The 22,916-nt window shown below is 42.1% G+C and overlaps 1 protein-coding gene across 2 annotated transcripts in view; it reads right to left on the reverse strand.

The window, feature by feature from the left end:
- The window catches only part of kcnc2 (potassium voltage-gated channel, Shaw-related subfamily, member 2), a 46,599-nt gene extending 26,477 nt beyond the window's left edge, over positions 1 to 20,122 (reverse strand). The window contains exon 1 of one of the 2 annotated variants that reach the window (XM_047023305.1): positions 19,190 to 20,121. In XM_047023305.1, coding sequence (XP_046879261.1) covers positions 19,190 to 19,744 — 555 coding nt within the window. In that variant the 5' untranslated portion in view covers positions 19,745 to 20,121. Of the gene's footprint in view, positions 1 to 19,189 lie in introns of both variants that reach the window. The other variant, XM_047023306.1, reaches the window with a different exon arrangement.
- Positions 20,123 to 22,916: the final 2,794 nt, after the last annotated feature.

Here is a 22,916-nt window from a genome sequence, read left to right on the forward strand (position 1 = left end):
GTATGAGTTGGAACTCTGTAAAGTTCAGAGTCTAAAGATCCTTGGTATCCTTTCGTCCAAACAGTCTGTCTGAGTTACACTTGAGCTTGGCTTTTGGCAGCAGGAATTCAGGCTTTCGGACTCTAGTTTTTTGCTACAGCAAGCTCAAAAGTGTAATCCCTCCAAAGTCAAGCTGTTTACTTCAAATCAGGCTTCATTCAGCATTTGGCAGAACGTGATATCAGGGGTCATTTAGATAAGCCCTAAACACATGGGTGACTTTGTTTCCTTTTCCCACCCGCTCTCGATTTTATCTCTCTCTCTCTTTCTTGTCTCCTCTCTTCTTCTTCTCCTCCTTATCTCTGATTCTCTTTCTCTCGCAATACCACTGTTCCCCCCCCCCTCTCTCTATGTCTCTCTCTCACACACACACACACACACACACTGGACTACTGGCCCTTTTCAGGGTTTAAACTGTGCTGCTGTGGAAGAGGCGGTGGATATTTCGAGGAGATGCTTTAGAGTCCAACCCTGATGAGAGTTCACCCAGATCCTGGAGAAATGAGCCCAAAAAAGGAAACCTCCCTGGGCAGGGTTGGTCTGACAGAGCACCATGGAAAACCAGAGGCGAGGGCAAAAGTAAACACACCGATCTCTCAGATGGTTTTCACTGATGCATCTGCTTATCAATATAATAGTAAATACTGATATTACAAGTATTACTAGTATTACTGTAAAGCTACCTTGGCCACGCCAACACAGCAGGACTAGGAACAGTATGATGACAGAAATGGGTTTTTACGGAAAAAAATAGGTTTTTGGTTCCAGTCCAAATATGCATTTCAGGCTACATAAACAAGCACAATATTTCTTATCATCTCCTTTTCCTGCATGCATGAGCACCTGCAAAGCCAAGAAGCAGGTTTTAAAAGGCTCCTAGTTGACACAGGTGTCTATTTTAAACACTTTCTTTTCATAATGACTAGGTAAGAGAGCTGGTAACTGAAGAAGCAGACGAATGCCAAGAAGCTTCATGGGCTAGCGGTGGCACGCATCCGCTAGCTGAAGCCTCTCAAACTCTTGTCAAATATCTCTGCTCACCACCAGAACATAAACAACACGCCGCTAAGCTAATGTCAGCCATAGCCATGAGAAACGTTCTCTCCCACATGTGATATTTAAATGAAGCTTTAAAATAGCCTGAGTCCTTGGCCCAACAGGAGTCTACAAACCCAAATTCCATTCCCTTTTTCCCAATTTGAGTCCAGGCCCAAGAAAAAGCATCAAAAGGCTCTTTGTTTTAACGATCGTGGCAGTCAAGACAATCTCGAGGCATGCTACTAGAACATGCCGTGATAATGTTGACAGATACTTTGATATAAATAGGTAGGCATCTTATCAACTGACATTTAAGACTGTGCTACTGTATGCTGATCAGTTTAAAGATCCTAACCACTATTTGATGGACTGTCTGTTATAATTTGTACACCTAATGGCAGATGACACAATATTTGTCTTTCTACAGATCTACCTCAGTTTTCCCATCTCTCCTTGGCTGGAGAACTTGACAAGGGCATCTCTGCTCTCAAGACAGGCTGAAAGTCGTGAAATGTAGTTCTTTATTGCTGCATTCAGTCAAATGTCAAAAGGTCACAAAACACCTACAAGAAAGATGAGTCAGATGGCAGTGAATGCCATTTTGTTTAAAAGAAAATTGTGGTATGAGTAGCTTTCCTATCGACACACTTTCACAGTACAATAATATAGTATTTATTTTTGCAGAACATGACATGATTGGCTTAGACCTTTACTATGGATCCAGAAAGCCCCCTACAACCCCCCCCCCTTCCCCTGCAGGAACAATCAGGACCATGGTGAAAGAGCATTTCTCTCAAGCAGACACATTTCTCTCACTGCTTGTATTTTCCACAACTGCTTTTTTCATTGCGGTCGGCGTTGCTCGATAGCGCTCAGCCAACACACTGCCCTCGGGGACACAATGCTGAGGATGGAGCCAAAAGGTCACTTTGCATCTGCTGAGAGAGGTGGCCAAACTCTGAGGTGAGCTGGGACACCCAGAGACTGACTCCCAAACCAGCTGCCCAACTTAGAAGGTGTGAGAGGGGTTAAGTTGATGGTTTATGACAGCTGTGCATCATGTTTAACACAAGGCGCGCACATTACACTGCTCTTCAAACGGGATGTTCCTTTGACCTTCCCAGAGAGAAACCAACATAGGTCTCCATATAATCGAAAGTATAACGAGCTATGGGCCTTTCAGTAGAGTGTTTTAGGTTTCAATGGTGTTATTACATTGAGAGGATTTAGCTTGTGATTTAAAGGCTGTGCTCTCTAATGCCCACAGGGCCCACAACAAGTATGTCCTTGAGCTTGCTATTACAGTAAATGGTTAAGGTTTTGTATTGGTACCTGGAGATAATGTATCGAGAGGGGGTAGGGCACTATTGTGTTATGCTTCAACATGTGCTATGGCTACAATGCCTCAGGGGGAGGTGTAAATGGGCATCTTACCCCCGGTTCGTTTGTTTTACTTCTCAAGGCAACAATAAATAGTCTATTTGACTGCAGAGTATCAAAGGTGAAAAAAGGATTACTGGTGACCCGCTCCATGGCTGCTCCTCCCTGGGGGGCTGCACTGTGAGTTGAGATAAACAGCCCTATCGTATTCCAAACATGTTTATGTCATTTTTCTTTTCTGTGTGAGGATAAGCTGACAAGCCATATCTTAATACAGTTCTTATTTGTACATTGGAATTACCAGGAATAGAACAGCCCTGCGAGGGTTAAGTATCATTCACAACTGGTTGTTATAGTAATGGCATCAGCCTCTATACTTATGGTTTGGTTAGCACTTCCATTCAAAATCCATTTCTTTCATAATTTGTCCAATGCATTATAACAAATCTCAAATCAGATTGGTAGTTTTCAAGAGACATTCAATAGTATGCTTCAATAATACAGTTCCAACATTGCAGCCCTGTAAGGTGTCTTTAATGCAGGATTTTAAAGGATGAAAACAACCTATAAATGAGTCCACTATCAAGGGTGCCTGACAAATGAAGCACCATCTGATTATTCTGACGTGGTTCCTATTGATTTCATACCCAGCAAAACCATACAAAATACCTGCGGCCCATTTTAATATTTTTTTGTTATTTCCATATCAAATGTCATCTCTGACGAGCCAAGGCTATATGATTTACAAATTATTTTCTAATCAACATAAATTGGTGTGGAATTTTGCAGACATGTGTGCTGTAACTGATGGATATGCAAGGCAGAGCATCCTCAAGAGATTACAAATTATACATGCTCAAATGCATTTGATTAAATTACCATTTATTTGATTGATGAATGTGTGTTGTGTTGTTTTATTGTATATGTATTCATTGTCCAGGTCTGATTCCTAGAGTTACACATTTAAATGTTTATAACTAAAATATATATTGTAATAAAGGCTAACATAAAGTTACAAATAAAATAGTATATACAATATTGTAAAGTTAGCTTGAGGATGTGCTCTGCAGTGTCCAGGCTGCCACCTTCTCCCCAGAGCAGTCCAGATGTAACTTGTTCACACAACCATTTCACAGGAACTAAGAAATCCCCTTCAGAGGAACAAAGCTGATCTCTGGGACTCACTACCACAACACCTTTGTGCTTGAAACAGCTTCTCTTCTTTCAAAACTCAACTCAAAATACACCGCTTTATTCAACACATTCTCTCCTTCCCAACAAACTATACCTACTGTTCACTGTTTGAGTCTTGCTGATGACTATTGTATTTGATCATTTATAGATCTGTATTTGTATTTTCTATTAAACTGTTATTATTATTTTATTTTATATTTGTCTGTTAAGCTGTAAAGCATACTTTGGTGTGAGAATGTCTGAATAAAAGTTATTCTTGTTGCTATTAAGAAATCATCCTCAGTGGGGCAAAGACCATGTGCACAGTGTCCCCTGGCCTGAGCTCCCTCCCCTGGTCTGAGGCTTGGCAGGGTAGCCTAGCAGCAGCAGAAGACCCTTATGGAGAGCAGTGGAGCGCAAAACGCAACCAAGCGGGACATCCCTTTCCTCTCCATTCGCCTCACACTGGACAAGACGGCTGGATGAAAGTAGGAGAAGTGAGGTGTTCTAAACACTCCTCTCTGGAGAACCCCCTGATAGTGCTGATGAGACAACTTACCTGGCCTAGATTAGAGAACCGTGGAGGAGAGGAGCAGACTGTCGGTTATCAGTCCATGCTAGTCTGTGCTGTACTGTATATTTGTTTGTGGTTTGGTACACCTCTCTCTCTAGGACCTAGCGTGGTCCATCACAATCCCTGGAGGAAGGCTTGGATCCATCCGTGGTGTCTTTTTCCCACCTAGCGTGTGAACAGTTCCTCTCCCAGGCACAAAAATGGCATTCCGTGACAAGGGAGGTCTGGGTTGTTACTCAGCCACTGACAACACAGTGTGCGTGAGTCTACCTCCGTCTCTGCGGCCGACTGACATTTCCTTTCTGCCAGAGGACAGAGGCAGCCTGCTGACCCTTTGCGCGATTAGCTCTTTCCAAGAGACAACCTCTAGGGAGGCTTTGGTTACAGATTCAGTCAATACAGAGCTGGTGAAGCTTTCCATTACCATTCATAACCCTCACCAGGATGGGAGCTGGGCATGCAGGAAAAATATACGAGGAATAAAACAACTGGGTCACCGAGAAAGACAAACTTCACTTGAGATGTGTCAAAGTGAGCGGACAAAACGCACTGCGATTAGATTAGGTTGATGATTGTTTAGTGAGTTGGCAAGGCAGAGGATCCAGTCATTGTGGGTCCCACCATTCCCCTCATTTGCAGTACAGAGGACAGATACATGTTTCTCGCCATGATCAATGGTCCATTTCAAGCTCCCTGTGCCTCTGTTGTCAGTCTGTGCAGCAGGCGGCACATCCTTCCTAATTGGGCAGCGTTCGCTCAGACGCGGCTGGATTTAATAGTGGACGCTCTTTTAAGGCCGCTCTTTGAACCAATGAAAACCGTCAGCGGGCTGGAGTTGAAAGTACAGGAGTTCAGCCAGGGGAATGACCATGCATGCAATTAGCATTTTGAAAAGATAGAGAGGGGGAAAAGGAAATGGAAAACCGTTGGCAGTTTGGGCAGGATATAGGGAGGTAGGGGGTGAGGGGGGGTGAGGGGGGTGTTCTGACCCCTACACTTCTGATGCTTCGGCGTCTGCTGTACTTTGTTTATGCACTTTTTGCACATCGCTTTGGATAAAAGCCTCTGCTAAATGAACAAATGTAAAATGTTGAAATGAAGAGTCTGTGGCAGCTTTATTTGACATTGTGTCCTTCGGTTGGCAGCCAGCGGCATGGTCACAGGGATATGAGATGACAACTCCATTTTGGCACAAGGTGGAACATCTACGGAACACCTCATTGCAGCTCTGACATTTTCAGTTTGCAGTCTGGCCCTCTTTGCGTGTGGATCTTAAAAATACATTCTCCTGAGAGTTAAATGAAGGATTGGATTTTGAAATCAAAGGCGGCTAAGCTGTTGCTCCAGCCAGGAAGGAGGAAGAAATAAACACTATCCCCAGTGCATACCATGTTCTAAAATGGACAACTTACAGAAACAGTTTTGTCTGAGTTCTAAAAATTGACGCCACTGCGAAAATGGTGACCTTTGTCTGGAATGTCCTCAGGGTCTTTTTATTAATACATCACCAGTGACAAATCCTCAATGAATCTTGAAAGAGATGGTTTAATGGCCCAGTCTGGAAGCTTAGCCCACTGATGTATTTTTCTGGGGATTTTTTTCAAATTCATAATCCACGTCTGAATGTGTTTCTTGTTCAATTAACCCACATTATATTAGATACACTACACCAGGCCTCAGTAACAATCCCCAAGAATTGTAATTGAGGGTGGAAATCAGTTCATTATTGATACTGCTGATGCACACCCCTGGTTCACTTAATTCCAGTGTAAATCAAACTTCCAACTCAAACACTCAAATCTATTCCACCCCAAGTCTTAATCATCACAGATGTCTGAAAAAAGATTGCTCAACAAAAAAAAACTTTTAATCGGCTTTGAATTCTCTTTTCTGAATCACCTTTTTAATGTGAGACCCCACGAGGTGGGGAAAAGCCCAGAGAATGGCATCTGTAATGAGCCCATTGTCCTTGGCATGAGCTTCATGACAGTGAGTAGCTTGGCATCAATAATGCAGTACTCTACCCAGACTAACGGTATTTCTATTCACGCTAATGTGGCTGGTGCGTGTCGGGTACCCTGCCTGGCATCCAGGACCATGGAAGGGGAGAGGAGAGATGGTGAGATTGCATGCCACCACAGCCATTAATGCTGAGATGGGAGATCTACATCTCTTATAAAAAAGTCAATCTTGAGTTATGTTTCAATGTGTGTGTGTTCGTGTGTGTGTGTGTGTGTGAGAGAGAGAGTGCATGTGTGTATCCATCCTGTTGTTTGAGCACATTTGTTCAAGCTGTTATATATGTCTAGAACTATCAGATGAGATCCTGAGGTTTTGAGGTTCAGAAGTTCTGACGTGCTCAGAATCTACGTTTCTGAGATTCAAAATATTTTGTTTGTTTTCTAAAGTTCTAAAGTACAGAGGTTCTGAGGTTCTAAAGTACAGAGGTTCTGAAGTTCTAAAGTACAGAGGTTCTGAGGTTCTAAAGTACAGAGGTTCTAAAGTACAGAGGTTCTAAAGTACAGAGGTTCTGAGGTTTTGGGGTTCTGAGATGTGGACACCCCAAAAGTAGAATTGTAACCTTACCAGTGCTGGCCTACACTGTCTTTCTAACCTCCACAGCCATGAAATCACCTCTAAAATGTGCTTGATTTTCAAGGGATCCCACCCTTGAAGTCCAGTAACCTGGTGCCAGATTGCTTGAATGAGAAGTCAAGCTTGAAGAGGATACTAAACATGACATGCATTTTAGAAGCCATGCTCAAGATGCCACATTCATACATATTTTAAGGTCATGCTCATTTGAGATGTGCTTCAGTTGGTGTGGTGTGGGGGTAATACCAGGAGCCTTCCCTTTCCAGGTCAGTGACAATGTGCTGATAACTTCTATTGGTATGTTTTAGACTTACTAGGATACCAGTAATTAAGTACACAGATGACTTCCCACAATCTATCTGTCTTATGTCTTTCTAAGCAATTATGGCTTCAGGTTTGGCGTAGGTATGCAACAATTGCCTCCTACATTGGTCATTGGAGCATAGGGGGAGAGAGATATAGATATCAAGAAAGAGAGATATAAACAGAAAGAGAAGATGAGATAGCCTGGTGAAGCTAGAACACGGCAGGCTCTCTCTGAGATGTGGGGTTCCCTCTTGCATACAGAATACCCTTCCTTCATTAACAATCCAACACCATCTCTCGCTCTCTCCTCTCTCTCTCTATCTCTCCCTCTCTGTCTCCCTCTCTCTCTTTCTCCCTCTCTCTTCCTCTCTGTCTTTCTCTTCCTCTTCCTCTCTCTCTCTCTCTCTCTCTCTCTCTCTCTCTCTCTCTCTCTGGAATTCAGACACATGCACGTACAGTCACAGAGGTCATAGGCCCCACTAACATGTACAACACCATTGTTTAAACACATGAAATGTGTTAGACGAGAGAAAATCCCACATTACGCTATTAAAAAGGACCTGTTCGGTACATACTTGTTGATTATCATGAGTGTTTTCCTAAAAACCCATCTCAAGCCACATCATTTTGATATTCCATGTTACCACGGCAATGAAGAAAGGGATCGATGATTGACAGGGGATATTAACGTGACTGGCAGTGGCTCCAAACAAGCCCAGCAGCGTGCCGTCGCCACCTACGCGCGGGCAGCCATTTGCCCTGCTACACACCCTCCGTCAGGTCTGCTTGCTGTTTACGTGTCAGTCGGGGTTTACTCGGCAGGATGGTAACCACGGCGGCACCCCCCACCCTGGCCCCTCTTCCACTGACACACACACAAGCTCTTCCTGTTCTTTGAGGACATCCCTATCGGCTGTTGTGGTGTTGGCACTCGCACACCTGTGGGTGTTTGAGTCAGCCTCTGCTTGAAACAGCCAGAGCACACAATGCTTTTCATGAATGGGGTGCGTGTGAGTGTCGGTAGCATTTTCGCATGCACATAAGACCCTTATTAGTATTTCACATGGCTTTACAAAAGCCTACCTTGTGGGTTAGAGATTTAGGGAGTGGGGGAGACTCGAAATATGCAAAGTGATACAAACAGGAGGTCATGGAGAAAAGGAGGGGTGGGGGCAGTGGGGGCAGTGGGGGCAGTGGGGGCAGGTGGGGTGGTGGGGTTTATGGTTGACGTCATTTCTGAAATCAATTGGGTTTCATGGACCGGGCAGCTCTCAATGAAAACAAGGCCGGCATGAGGCGAATGATGTTGCCATGACAACAGGCTGAGCGCTCAGCCTGGCCCCGGTAGCATCTTCAGGCGCACGGCGGCGGCGGTACCCAGACGCAGGGGGGTTAACCTCTTAACTGGCGGAAGCAAGCTGCAAGTCTCAGATGAGATCATGGGAAAAAAAAAAAAATCTTTTTTTTTTTTATGGATAGGGGGAAAAAAGGCACGAGTGCTTTCGTTCGGCGAGGGTGTTGGTTAGGCTGGACCTCGGCCTGGAAGGGGAGCAAACATGGCATGGGGGGAGGGGGGGTGTTGGGGGGGTGGGGGTGGTGGGGTGGTGGGGCGCATTACCATCCAAGTCCGACCATGGCCAACTACAGAAGATACAAAAGAGACAAACACAAACAGATTAACACAGGGCACAGAACGAACACAAACAAAAACAATCACACGCACACACACACTAAACACAGAATAACACACACACACACACAAGGAGCAGGTTCAGGGCAATCAGAAACATGACTGGAGAGAGAGAGAAAGAGAGAGAGAACATGGCAACATCAATAGCAACAGCATGGGGGGGCATCGAGGAGCACAACGACACCCTGCTTGTCTTTACCTCCTGGAGTAGAGGCATGCACACTCATGGACAGGCTGGTGGGATATGAAGCCTGTGGTGGGGTCCTATCAGGGAGCTCTCTGTATTGATTCTCCTTCTGTAAGAACGATCCACTCCTTGAACTTCCATCGTACCTGGTATTTAGTCCAGGGGGGTTGGTGTGGGTGCGTGTGTGTGTGTGTGTGTCTGTGTGTGTGTGTGCGTTTGTGTGTGTGTGTGTGTGTGTGTGTGCGTGAGTGCTAGTGTGTGTGTGTGTGCGTGTGCGTGTGCGTGTGTGTGTGTGCGCGTGTGTGTGTGTGTGTGTGTGTGTGTGTGTGGGAGTTACTTGGACATGGAAGGTGCATCCAGGTTCATCTCTCATCTTTGTCATCATCATTAAAACCCCAACCATCATTCTCATCTTCACTGTCACCATCAATCATAACCATCATCTTCATCAACACAATCATCAATGTCAAAATCATCCCGCTCATCATCATATTCATCATCAAGATCATGCACAATCCTGACCAGCTCCTCCAACACAACCCTGTATGGCCAAGGGGACTATACTACTGTACATCCATGGATTTGACACAAAGCCACCATAAGCACCTACTAATATGTGAATATCTTCAGTGGAGCAGGGTTTCCTGGACAGTGTACTAACCACACGTGTTGACACCAATCCAATAGGGACAGTGTTCCAGGGAACAGTACAGTATAGTATGTGACTGTAGCTAGTCTCATGTAACACATCCGCTATATGCAAATACTACTTTGCACGTTGGGATAAGTCCCTGCTCTTCTACATTAACACCTTGTCTTGTCAACAGGGGATCAGAGCATAGAGGATCCAGTTTCACACACACACACACACAATCTCACACACACACACTCCAACACGCGCACTGTAATGGAAATGTTGGTCATATGCATAGATGTATGTGTATGAAATCTATAATCTTCTATGTTCATTGGTAAGAGACAGGAAGGGAAGGTAATTAAGTTGAGTTCAAAGGAATGTGAGGTGCTGATGGCTCTGTGGGCAGCTTGCCCTGGGGGATGGGTGAAGCATTTTATATGGCCTTCTGTCCTCTGGTTACTGTAAGGGGTCAATGAGACAGTTGCTCTGAACTTTGGCTAGAAGGACTGTGTCCTGTTTCATTGTTTGTGTTAATTAAAAGTATTGTTTGAAGATGGTCACACAAAGGACAGTTGACCATTTGACTGGTCAACCCCTGTGGCTTTATTATCTACTGCTCTGGGGAGAGCTGTGACATCAAAGAACAGTGAAACAATCGCTAGGGAGATGTATTGTTTCAAACTGTCACCAAGTTGAGTTGGCCAATCACAGAGTTTGTTTCATTGATTGATTGACCATATAGAATGCCATTTGATCTTAAGTTTATATAAGGCAGTGCATGAGTGCTGGCTGATCATCACTCTTGCGAACGATTTGTGGCTATCACACCCTTCGCCAAGACGGATCACAAAGTACTTTGTTTAAATCATATGTAATTGTATAGTCTAATAAATTGTATTAAAACCATATCCCTTGACTATTCAGATCGACACAGTGCCACTCGAATTCTTCCTTTACACTTGGTGCCGGAACTCGGAATCCTCGTCTGCTCAGCGTTTAACAGACTTCTCCCTCTGATGGCGATTTGATCAATCCGGCTGGAACAGCTGCCTTAACCTCCAAAATTTTTCGGAGACAGCGGGGCCGATTCTAGGGGAGTTTTACTGGTTACGCTGTTGCTGACGCGGGGTCTTAAAGAAACAGGTGAGATATTCTTTTTGGTCACTGTGTGATATTGAATTGTCTAAATATGGTTATAGGCTATTGTCAATAATTCGGTTAAAAGTTAGTAATTGGGCAGTGGTCTGAGGAACAGTGTCCTGTACGTGTGAGTCGTACGAATTAATGAGGTACGGTTGTTGAACCTATCTTTTACGTGAGAGTCGTAAAAAACAAATCTGCAGAGTGTGTCGACGGACATACATAGAGGTCGTGTGTTTGACGAAACAACACAGAGGGAGAAAAAATTCACATGTGATATCGTGTTATGTGTTTCTTGGAGACCCTAAGGATTAGAATATGTTGGATTGGTGATAGTTTGAGAAGTTGTATTGGCAATTGTGGTCATAACAGTTCTTATGTATTACTAAGGCGTTACATGATTCTAAGTCCAGAAGAGAAGTGGAAAAGTATACTTGTGAGAACCGGTAACCAGCTGAGTTAAAAATAAAAAAAAAAGATAAAGAAAAGAAGTTAGGAAGTAGGTATAGGCCTATGAAATTTCAAAGTGAGTTTGTAAACGCGCGTGTTCATTTTTGTTTTACTTGCAAGTTATGTTTTTTGAGGTTAAAAGAAGTATGGGTAGTAATTAATGGTGTCAACGTAAAAGCTATATCTACAAATTACAAAAATCAAAATTTTAAATTATTTTTATTTTGGTTTGAACGTTTGTAATTTACGATTGTAGGCTATTCGGTAAGGGTATATGTTCATTGACAAGTTGTGAAATCGGAAATTGAGAGTAAAAAAAAAAAAAAAAGAAAGGAAGGAAGGGGGTAATTGTGTCTTTATGTTCCTTCGTTGGTTATTGTTGGTTCAATGTGTTCAAATACGGATTGTAATTCGAAAATGAATAGGGCTAAAGATTGGTCTGGAGGCAGAATTAACCTGTCCAAACATCGATTACATAAAGCAAAAGTATGGTAACGATAGTTTATTGCAAATGCAAATATGGATTGATATATGTGGATTTCGGAGTGTGGGTTCATTTTGTTGTGAAATTATGAAAAGCTTGTGCAGAGAGAAATTGTTCCACGATTTGGAAAATAATAGATGTAGCTTGGTTGGATGGCTTTTCAGAATTGGATGGAGGCAGGTAGAGTCAAAGAGAAATGGATATTAGAACAGATAGTGTGGGGAAATTTTCATCTATTTCCACACAGATTCACGATTCAAATTGTATGGCTGTTCCGCAGACAAACTTTGCGGTGGGTATTCATCTGTAGCCCGTAGTGGTTAGCGGGTGGATGCGCAGGCGCATGAGGTCTTGCTGGCTAAGCGAGAAGAAACTGAGGTCAGACGTTTGTCTTACGACTGAAGTGTTTTCTGACAGACGGATGTCTAAGATAAGTCAAGAAAGCAGGATCCTGGAATTTGTTTATAGATTTGCTTTGGATTCCCGCAAAGATTGCGGCTTGTGCTTTGACTTGCACTATTGCACTATTGCCTATTATTCAAAAGAAGGAGAAGTTAAAGTCCCCTCCGGTACAAAAGGGTTTGAGTCCCTAAGAAGGAGAAGTTAAAGTCCCCTCCGGTACAAAAGGGTTTGAGTCCCTGAACGAGTTTAAGAATGTTATAGGCTTGGGTGGCAATGCTTCTGTCTCGAGGGACAGCACTGAGTTACGATTCATCAAAGTGAATGCAGAACATGTTTAAATGTGGTTGGAAAACATGTAGGAAAGTCGAAGACACAAAGTTAGGCCAACACGATTGGATAGGAATGGTCAATCTATGTTGAGCACAAAATGTGTGGTTTGATTGGGTGTATTGAGCATTATGGACGTGAATGTACGGAGATGTGTCATCACTGTTGAAAGTTTTCTGGAAATTGGGGGCAAACTCGCAAATTCGTGACCGGAAGTCGAGGTCCGAACTGGTGACGAAGGCTACTATGTATGTTGACACACGTACACAGATGAAACACTTGGGAGAGACTTTGTTATATTCTCTTCAGATTCTTATGGATGTTTATCGGTTATGACATCGTTGGTAGAGGAGTGACGATTGACTTGTTATATTGTTTTACAACTGTGTGTTAACCGATATTTGATGTTAGATTTTACATCTGTCTGATTTGTTTTGAGGATGGAGACATCTGTGTTTTTGAAAATGCTAATGCTAATTCTTTGGCTGAATTCTCCATTTGAAAAGAGGCGCATGCGCTTGAGTCTAGCGGCTCATTCTGCGTGCAGTGGCCCACAACATCATGAGTGATAAAAAAAAAAAGAGAAAACAAAAAATACACTCATCTGAAAGAGAATTTGACGTTGAAAATAGAAATGTATTGGTTTGAAACACATGTGTGTTTCTGTTTCTTTGTCAAAGTTAAGAAAATATTGTGAGTTGGCATACTTTTGATTTGGAAATCATGTACAGACCGAGTTTATCTTATGAGCTTGATTCGATATTGGATTAGTAGGCTATGGCGCTGCTAAATTTCGGTTCTTGGGTCAGATAATTGGTAAAGGCCAGTTTTGGCAACGAAAGCGATATTCATTTGAAGAATTACAATCCAAGGTTATTGAAACGTTTATAGAGTTATTATGTGTTCAAACGGAAATTTCAGTTTATGTTGTTAAAGGAATATTTTTTTTTGTTTTGTTTAGGCCTACGTATTGAATTTATCTGGAAATGTTGCTTCCGTTTTGTGTTGTGTGAATGAGGTTACTGTAATATCTACATTTGATTGTAACATGTGCGTACTAGATATCCATTGACATGGAAGCAATTGATGTTTTTTATTTTCATTTGTGTGGGAAGTTCACAGATGTGATGGTTGTTTAAAGAAATATGTAAAGGGTTATGAAGACGTGATTAGAAAGGTTGATATGATTTTAGTTCCGTTTTAGGCCAGCCTGTTGAACGAAGTCTGTTACAAATTGTTAGGATAGCTTTGGGATCTGAGAGGAAAAGATCAAAGCTGTGACTTTGTTAGCTAGCTAATGGCTAACAACGAAAACGTGGAGAAAGTGCATTTTGCTGTCCTGAGACCGAGGAGAGTCCAGGAAGTTGAATTTGCAACTGTGGTAGCGACATTTGTAGCTAACAAATTTACAGACAGATTCAACAGCGATGGCGGCGGGTACAGGCTAGTAAAGGAATTACAGCTTGAAATTTGAGATCCAGTATGGGAAGCGTATGACGCATGCGCAGATGTAAATTTGAGAAATTGACAAAGACGCAAATTTAGAGTATTGGATGTAATTTGGTTTTGAAATGAGAAAGAGAAAATTATTACAATGTACTTTTATTTGAGTTTGATTGTAATGTGGTTTTAAGTTTTATTTGGGTGTTTTATCAGAGCCTGTCACAAGGTTTGGGATGAACAGTTAGGCTGTGATGAGGATGTTTTATTGTGGTATTGATGCATGAAGAGGGTTATTATAACTTTTGGGTTTGAAATGATTTGGAAAGACTCATTATGTCTGATAAATTGTGGTTTTGATGGTTTGTGCTAATTAGCCTGTTTTGGACTGCAGCCAAGGCAAGTTATGAAGCTCTACCTATCTAACCTATATAGAAATATACAGGGGGTATACGTTTGGCTAAGATTTATGTTTCATTTTGGAATCATGCAGATTAAATTCTGATTTGGGGTAGTGGATGGTTTTCCTAATGTCTTGGACAAAGAGAGATTTGATTTGGTGAATTTAAATACAGAAAAATAGAAGAGAATCTCAAATATAAAGGTAGTAATTTGAACGGTTCCTAAAGTGTTTTTAAGAAAAGATAATAAGAGATTAAAAGTTGAGGTTATTTTTAATTTGGTTGTTTTTTAAAATAGTTTGATTCTCTAAAGATTGGTTCAAAAGTTGGTTGCTTCAGTGTAAGCTTGTCAATTCATAAAAGGGAAAAGAGTTAAACACATTAGCTGATGGTTAAATACATCATTGGTGTTACATATGAATTTGGGAAAGGTATGGTAACAGGGAGTTTCTTATTTTCACCTGTAGAACAACTTGCTGTATGCAAATGTGGGATTCACTCTAACAATGATGATTATTTCACAGAGAAATGCTAGTGCTGAAACTAGCTGGAGAAGGTTTGTAGATTGCCTGCAAGCAATGATGAACTAACTAGAATAAGGGAAGCGCGGGCTTCTTAGAGAGAAAGAGATGACGTTTAGTAATTTATGACTGACTGATGACTGACTGATCCAAACAGAAAGTGACTATGGGGGTTTTATGGTTTTATGACTTTAGTGTCAGAAGTTTGGCTCTGTGGTAAGATTGTGGGGGTTTGATGAAATACTGCTAAGTTGAAAATGTTTGACTGTATTTAACCCAGAGTGAGAATTGTGTTTTGTTTGAGTATATTTGACAAGAATTACAGAATGCAGCAGACGGATGGAGAAAGGAATGGTGGAATGGAGATTTGGACTAATCCACAAGAAAATGCATTTTGGAAAAAGGAAGGATATGAGAATGAAATGGAGGTTGTATGGTCTGCATTACACATTTATCTTGAGATTTTGCTCAGTTAACACATGGAAAGATCATGCCTCTACAGTTTGTGTGATATATTAATTTTAACAGACATGGGGATTTGTAATGAATGCATATTCATTTTGTTAGACTCATATGTGGAACAAGTAATATGGGAAAAGGGAATTTAACACGTTAAGCTTCACGTTTAAGGTTAGAGAAACTATTTGAGTATTGATAGAAGGAGTTTTTTAGAGTTACATTTTGGAGAAGTGATACTGTTTCATGATTGTTGATGATTGATAGAAGAAGTTGTTGGAAGAAGTTTTAGACATTTCAGGCAGATTTGGGCTCAGTGGTCAAGCTTTTGGTAATTTAGATTATTCTTCAATTAGATTTTTCTTTTCTTTGAGGATATATAATGATAATGGGTCACACTTGGTTAAGGAAGTTATTTTTGGAGTTGATAGGAGTCAACATTGTGTCAATTACTTCAGTTGAATGAGAAAATGGGATCTTGAAGATGAAGTCGGACGACAAGAAGTCAGTTAACTTTTTAACTGACCTTTGTGAGTGTGCTTGTTTATCACTGTGCAACCCTTTGTAGTGTACTTTGTGTGAGATTCACAGGCAGGTGGAGGTTATTCTTCTTCCGGTGACTGGACCGCTGCATGATTTGATACCAGGGGACTGGATCGTGGTGAAGGACCTGAAACGCAAGTCCTGGTACCATACCAGATTCTCCTGACGACTAATCCGGCGGTTAGGATCGAGGGGAGAGCAACGTGGATACACGCTAACCATGGCGAGCGTGCGCCTTGCCTGGAGACGGAAGGAGAGGATGCGCGTTCTGCGTAGTACCAAGGAAAACTCAGAGTCTGTGCGCATAGTGCAGTTCTTTGAAAGTTGCTGTGAGCAATTTGATCGTCGTTTGCAATTGGTTTGACTAGACTACACTGCCTGAAAGAAGATTGCCTATAGCCAACTGAAGATGGAAGAAGAGGTCAATGTGAATGATAGTATGAAATCAGATTTACAGAAGAAGATATTAATGTGTTTGCTTCTGATGTTCTAAATATAAGGGTATGTTTAGATTGATGGGAATACATTTGCTTTGTGTATGTTTGTATTCGGTATGGATGTTTTTTACTGAGTTGCATTGCATACTTCTTTTGATGTTGATTTTTATTTTTCTCAATGCACTGTTTGAATTATGGTGTTGTTTAAAAAAAAAAAGAATGGAAATGTAATGGAAATGTTGGTCATATGCATAGATGTATGTGTATGAAATCTATAATCTTCTATGTTCATTGGTAAGAGACAGGAAGGGAAGGTAATTAAGTTGAGTTCAAAGGAATGTGAGGTGCTGATGGCTCTGTGGGCAGCTTGCCCTGGGGGATGGGTGAAGCATTTTATATGGCCTTCTGTCCTCTGGTTACTGTAAGGGGTCAATGAGACAGTTGCTCTGAACTTTGGCTAGAAGGACTGTGTCCTGTTTCATTGTTTGTGTTAATTAAAAGTATTGTTTGAAGATGGTCACACAAAGGACAGTTGACCATTTGACTGGTCAACCCCTGTGGCTTTATTATCTACTGCTCTGGGGAGAGCTGTGACATCAAAGAACAGTGAAACAATCGCTAGGGAGATGTATTGTTTCAAACTGTCACCAAGTTGAGTTGGCCAATCACAGAGTTTGTTTCATTGATTGATTGACCATATAGAATGCCATTTGATCTTAAGTTTATATAAGGCAGTGCATGAGTGCTGGCTGATCATCACTCTTGCGAACGATTTGTGGCTATCACACCCTTCGCCAAGACGGATCACAAAGTACTTTGTTTAAATCATATGTAATTGTATAGTCTAATAAATTGTATTAAAACCATATCCCTTGACTATTCAGATCGACACAGTGCCACTCGAATTCTTCCTTTACAGCACGCACACACACACACATTAACAAACACATACACACTGGGAGGTGAGAGATCTCAGCCTTAATGCTTGGGGGTGAGTAAAGACTAGCAGCCTAGGCAGAAGAGCAGAGAGGCTTATGGATCAAAGTCAAGCAGCCTTACCCCCCTCCCCCCTCGACGCTGTGCAGGTGAACAGTGGGTTTGCTGTGCCCGCCATCACCATCATCAGAGGAGCAGGAGGAGGAGGAGGAGGGGGGGAAGAGAGAAGGTGGGAGGCCCATGGTACAACTTCTTTGAACACTATTACAGAAGTGGCTGTCATCTCACACCCCACATAAGGGCTTGTTTTAATTCCTTCTCTGCAGGTCTCCTTGCATGCCGAGCACAGGGTGCAAAGTCTGTCTGTGTGTGTGTGCGTCTCACGTCCTCTCTTTACACTCACATAGCACATGCACACAAAAGCATATTGTACACATGTATTTCCCTAAACAACCCTCTCTCACACACAAACACATCCACGCGCACGCACACACAGAGAAAGGAAATATGCAGGAAAGCTTGTCTGCATACTGACTTGAGTAAAAGAAAGGCGAGATGGACCAAGGTCAAAGCACAGCCCCCCCGCCCCTTCACCCCCTTACTCCTCTGCCTCCGTTTGTTAAAAATGTAAATAGCAGACGGGGGCTGGGATTAGACGTCTGGAGAAACAATTAACTATTGATTAGATCAACAGTCCAGAGCTGACTATTTTTGCTGTTTCATCTGGAGCGTACCTCACTGAGAGAGAGATAAAGCCAATTATCTACGACTTCAAACTGGCACTGTGTGTAGGAAAACAGACAGGTAGAGAGAGAAAACATGTATATAAATACCATATGCATCTATGTAGGTCATAGTGGCAGACAGAACAATCACAACCTCTGTCTGCAGATTTTCTTCCGTTTTTGGAAGACTTGTCAGTGTTAAAAACAACTCTGACATCACACATACACATGTACACACACAATCACACACACACACATCAGACAATGCTATTCCTGGAACTGCTACATTGGGAGATGATCTGCTCGTGAACACCACTCTTCAGAGGGAAGGAGATTGGGACAGTAAGATGTCTCCGAATATGTTAGTGTTTGTAAGCAGCCAGTGTGACGTGACCTCTCCCCTCAGCTTGTCACACATCCATTCACGGCAATAATCTTGCAGGCCTGAAGATGATCTCTCCTGTCTTTTATAGGTACAGAAATTCTAAAAGGGACAACTAACAATAATTCTCATTGTTTGTGACAGGTGTTAATAAGAATTCATTGAAGCATGCTAAGGTGAAGGAACATTCACCAAGTAAAGCTATGCGTTGGGAAAACAACTTAAAATGCCAGACAGCTTCAAATTGGTCTTATTAAGTGTAGCCTATTTTTCACTTATCTATAATGGGCGAAGATTTCCTCATGAATTCAAGGTCATTTTATCAGTTCATCCCAGCAACAGTGTGACGTTTGCGTGCGTAATTGGGGAAATGCTTAGACTACAATATGTTCGATCTCATCTATAGATAAGCAGCTAATGTGTGCGTAATAAGACCAGAATACGAATCAAGAACATATGAAGGGCAATGTTGTAGTTGCAGTTGGAATGACATAGGCTACGTGTTTTGTCAAGGGATTCTTCCAGGTTCCCCTCTTTGTAGTGTATAGGCTATAATCGCAAATGTCACATTTGACCATTTGTAACACAAACATTTTTTTTTATTATTATGATAATAGTGTAGGTTATCTAAGCCCCAGTGTCCTCATGTATCGCGTATTTGGGAATGGAGCACGTCATTGTTAACTATAAAGATTAGGGACAATTGTTGATTTGAAAAGGTTTGGTTGTTTTTAAGTTTTTAAACGTAGGCCTAATTTTAGACGTAGCCTTTTGATCGTGCGGACAATAAAACACATGTATTGTTGTATTTGTCAAGCATGAATCAGTGGGTTATGTCATTGTGCTTTATTTGAAAACAAAAGATAGGGGAACTTTGGTGAGACCATTGTAATTAGTTTTCCACATGCGCGGCCGAGCGCCCTTACCCTTGCCGCTCTGGAAGAATAGGGATCCTCGAATAGATTCCAAATCACCGGTTGCCACTTTTTCCAGCGGCTGATATTACCGTCCGCGACCACGTCCTCAATTCCGAGTCTTTTCCCTATCTCTTCATCGTCATCTCCAGTATCAACATTTAACTCAAACACGTCGAGCGCCTCCTCTGCGTCCCTGTGCTGCCGATATGACATCCAGCAGCAAGGCTCCACGTCCGTCTCATCGATGCCCCAGAATGACAACTCTTCCTCGAACAACGGACCACAGACATCTGCTGGGCAGTGAAGTTTCCCGGTTCGATAGTAGTTGAGCACATAGGCGAAAACCCCAGGGTGGCGGTCGAAAAAGTATTCGTTGGTCCTCGCGTTGTACTCGATGAAGCCGGGGACTTGTTGCAGCTGATCCAAAACGGACTCGATGTCAGAATCGGAGGCGAGAAGGGCCAGCCGTGTCCCCGGTAGGGTCTTTAGGGTTGTCTTGTACGTTTCGTGCCTGGTTCCCCCAACGTTGAGGATTATCCTCTCGTTGTCGTCAAACTTGCCCATCGCTCTGTATAAGACATGACTTGATAAAGAAAGTATCGAGTGTAGACCAGAGTAACAACGAGCACAGTGCACACCCAGTTCGTTAAGAAATCTCCAGAACTCGTTAGATTAACCCGGGCGCATCCACATTCAGCCACCAGGTGCTTCCATCACGCTTAGTTTTATATGAGCGTAAAAGGGGAGCATTAGTCTTTCCGCCTGTCAGTTCCCCACTAGTTGTTCCTTATGTGAATGCTCTCCACAAGTATAGCACCAGATACAAGCTGCTTGTGTGCCTCGAGGATCCTGTTCTCTCCTCCCCTCGCGCCCCTCCGACAGGTGAAGTCACACGGAACAGCTCATTCGCTCATTGATCATGTCACCGTCAGACTTGTGCCCTCTTTGGGAAAGTCATCACACCACCGTGGTGTATGAGGGGCGCGCGGACCTGGGTTTGATTCGATCTATCCTTGGAATGAGCGTCTTCCTCGTGAAACGACGTCTACTCAAGGGACACACCCTCCCTCGCTCTCCGTGTCTTAATTCAGGCTGGGTTTCTAGTGCTAACTCGTTGCATTCCTCGAACACGTGCTTTGTTTGTATTCATGGATAATCACAGAAAGCCAAGCACAACTTTGTGCATTCGGCGTTGAATGTGCGCGTCCTCAACAGGTCAACGCGGCTAAGCGCATGTGTTGGCATCCTCTCCTACTGGACTCAACAGTTTAAACTCAAAGGTGGACGCAAAACATATCTTTGAAAATATGTATTTATTCACTTTGTTCAATTTTACACAGCCCGTCGGTGGAGGAGGATGCAAAGAATCCAACCCTCTCGCGTCAGAAAGGAGCTGTCCTTTCAGCACCAGCAGTTCCCTAAAATTAACAAGGAGCGAAGCATTGGACATTGCAAGCTTAGTCTATGGTGGTTCAATGAGATAGTCTCTTCTGGAATGTGTGACTTTGGATCTCAAACTAGAAACGTCGTATAAAAGACAATTGTATCTTCTCATTAACCAAAATACCGGTGTTGTGCCCCCAAATGCACCCCCACATGGATAAGCAACCCCTCGCACAAACCACTCGAATTAAACAGTGACATATTTCGTCTAGATAACGCAATCAAAAGGAGAGGAGACAGCTGTTTCACATAGATTTTTTTGTTAAAATAATGGAACAAAAGAACGTCGGTTATTTGTGTAAATAATTGACGAAAGTAAATAAAATAAATGAAAATTGAATCCCCTGCTATCTCTGACTTTCAGTTCAGCTCAATCATTGCATGTGGACTGTTGCTGGTTGTTCCCTTATTAAACAACGTGTACTGTTCTGACTAAACAGTCATCGTTTATTCCACATCTGTAGTTTGCAAAAGTGGAGATGTAGGCTACTCTGCAATTTGGGGCACACAAGTCCTAGAGATCCAAAAAAACTATATCTCGTGGTGTGTAGCCTACCTACCGTCGCCCGATAGTATCTTGGTAGCACGTTTTTGCAATACCTGCAAACTGCCCAAAATAACGGTCTGTCTATGATATTATGCATTTTCTTTCTACTCCCAGAATAATACTGTAGACTAAGCACAGCTTACTCAATATCCATGGGGCCCATTCATCACCGTGGAAACGAAGTCTGGAGAAGCCCATCACGTGATCGAATGAATAAGGTATTTCCCCATAAACAGGCCTCGTTGTGCTGGCTCGAGAACAAAACATCAGAGCCAGCCTATTTCCCCCACTGCCTTCCCAGTAGTGTCTTCACAAAAAATAGTTCTGCCAGATAGCTGATCTTGATCTTAATCAGGAACTGAAGTGTAAAACCAAGCTCCAGGAGAGGCAAGGTTCTTGGCACATTGAGTCAGTCCATAGCCTGTTTCCTTAGGACATGTCCTGTTGGAAACCTGTCTCTGAATATGTTTCTTTCTTTGATTCAGGTCAAAAGGATTGTTATCTTTTAAATGTATAATCTCCCTCAAATGTCGTATTCTGCAAACGGCATATCTTATATATAATAATTATAATTATATAATAATTTATTCAATTATTATTAAAGAGCACTACATCTTTACACAATGGGCATTTTCTATGAGACTAATTGCAAAGGAAGTTAATACTTTCAAAAATAAATTTACGACAAAAGAGCAAAATAACAGATTGACTTTGATAAAGATACTTAATTCTGTTGTGGAATAGAAAACTAAGAATAGGGCCTTTACTTATTTCAATTTAGTTTCATTTGACCATTTCGGATATCAGCCAATACTTTCAGAAAGTGACCTTGTGTCTAAACACACACTCTCTCTTTCCATCTGTCACTCTCCTCTTTCTCCCTCCATTTACAGGGAACGTATTGTTCTATCCTCTTTAGTCTCGTCTAAATTTATCACAGATCCAGAGCTCTCTTTCATTTCTCTCCTTCCCCAGCTTACTGACTCTTACGTTCTTCAATGACCGAGCAACCACTAGGCAGCAACTTCTGAGCAGAGTTCAAACACTGTGACTACATCTTTCTGTTGCACCAGTAGTTTGAAAACATATATATATATACATGCCTGAATAAATGTACCCCTAAGAGTACAGCAAAATTATGGGACATGTTTGTCAATCATAATTTTGCTCTACTCCTAGGGGCGCGTTTATTCAGGCATTTAGATTGGCTGCACCTCACGTTATATGGGTGAAGATTGGTTGCACCCTAAGTTAAATAGATGTAGTTTGGCTGTGCCCTAAATTAAATAGGTGTAGATAGCTGTAAAAGCAAAAGTATAACAATTAAAAGTTTCTGACGAACTGAATGTCAAGCTAAGCGTTTGCCCATTAGTAAGCTGGGTCTTTAATTAAACTATAGGGCAACTGTCTGTACCTTAAATATTTTTAGTACCTCCAGGATGGTACTATAATGTTGAAGATGATGCTGCTGTGGAATGTGTCAGTTTGACTGCCACGTATACCACTTGTAGAACTTTACCATTAACTTAATGACATACTAACATACTAGCGTCGCTTGCAGATAGTTTCAGGGCTGAACAGTTGCAGACAATAGAGTTAACATTTTCCTGACAAACAGTAAAGGAAACCAGTTTAGAAAGCTTGTTTGTTTTTTTGTAGACTCTGTAAAAGATAAAGAGTTTGACAACTTTCTTACACATAACAAAACACTCAATACCTCCCCTAGTTTAAAAATACTAGTAGTTT

Source organism: Hypomesus transpacificus, chromosome 7, assembly GCF_021917145.1.
Source record: "Hypomesus transpacificus isolate Combined female chromosome 7, fHypTra1, whole genome shotgun sequence".
Classification (NCBI taxonomy): Eukaryota; Metazoa; Chordata; class Actinopteri; order Osmeriformes; family Osmeridae; genus Hypomesus; species Hypomesus transpacificus.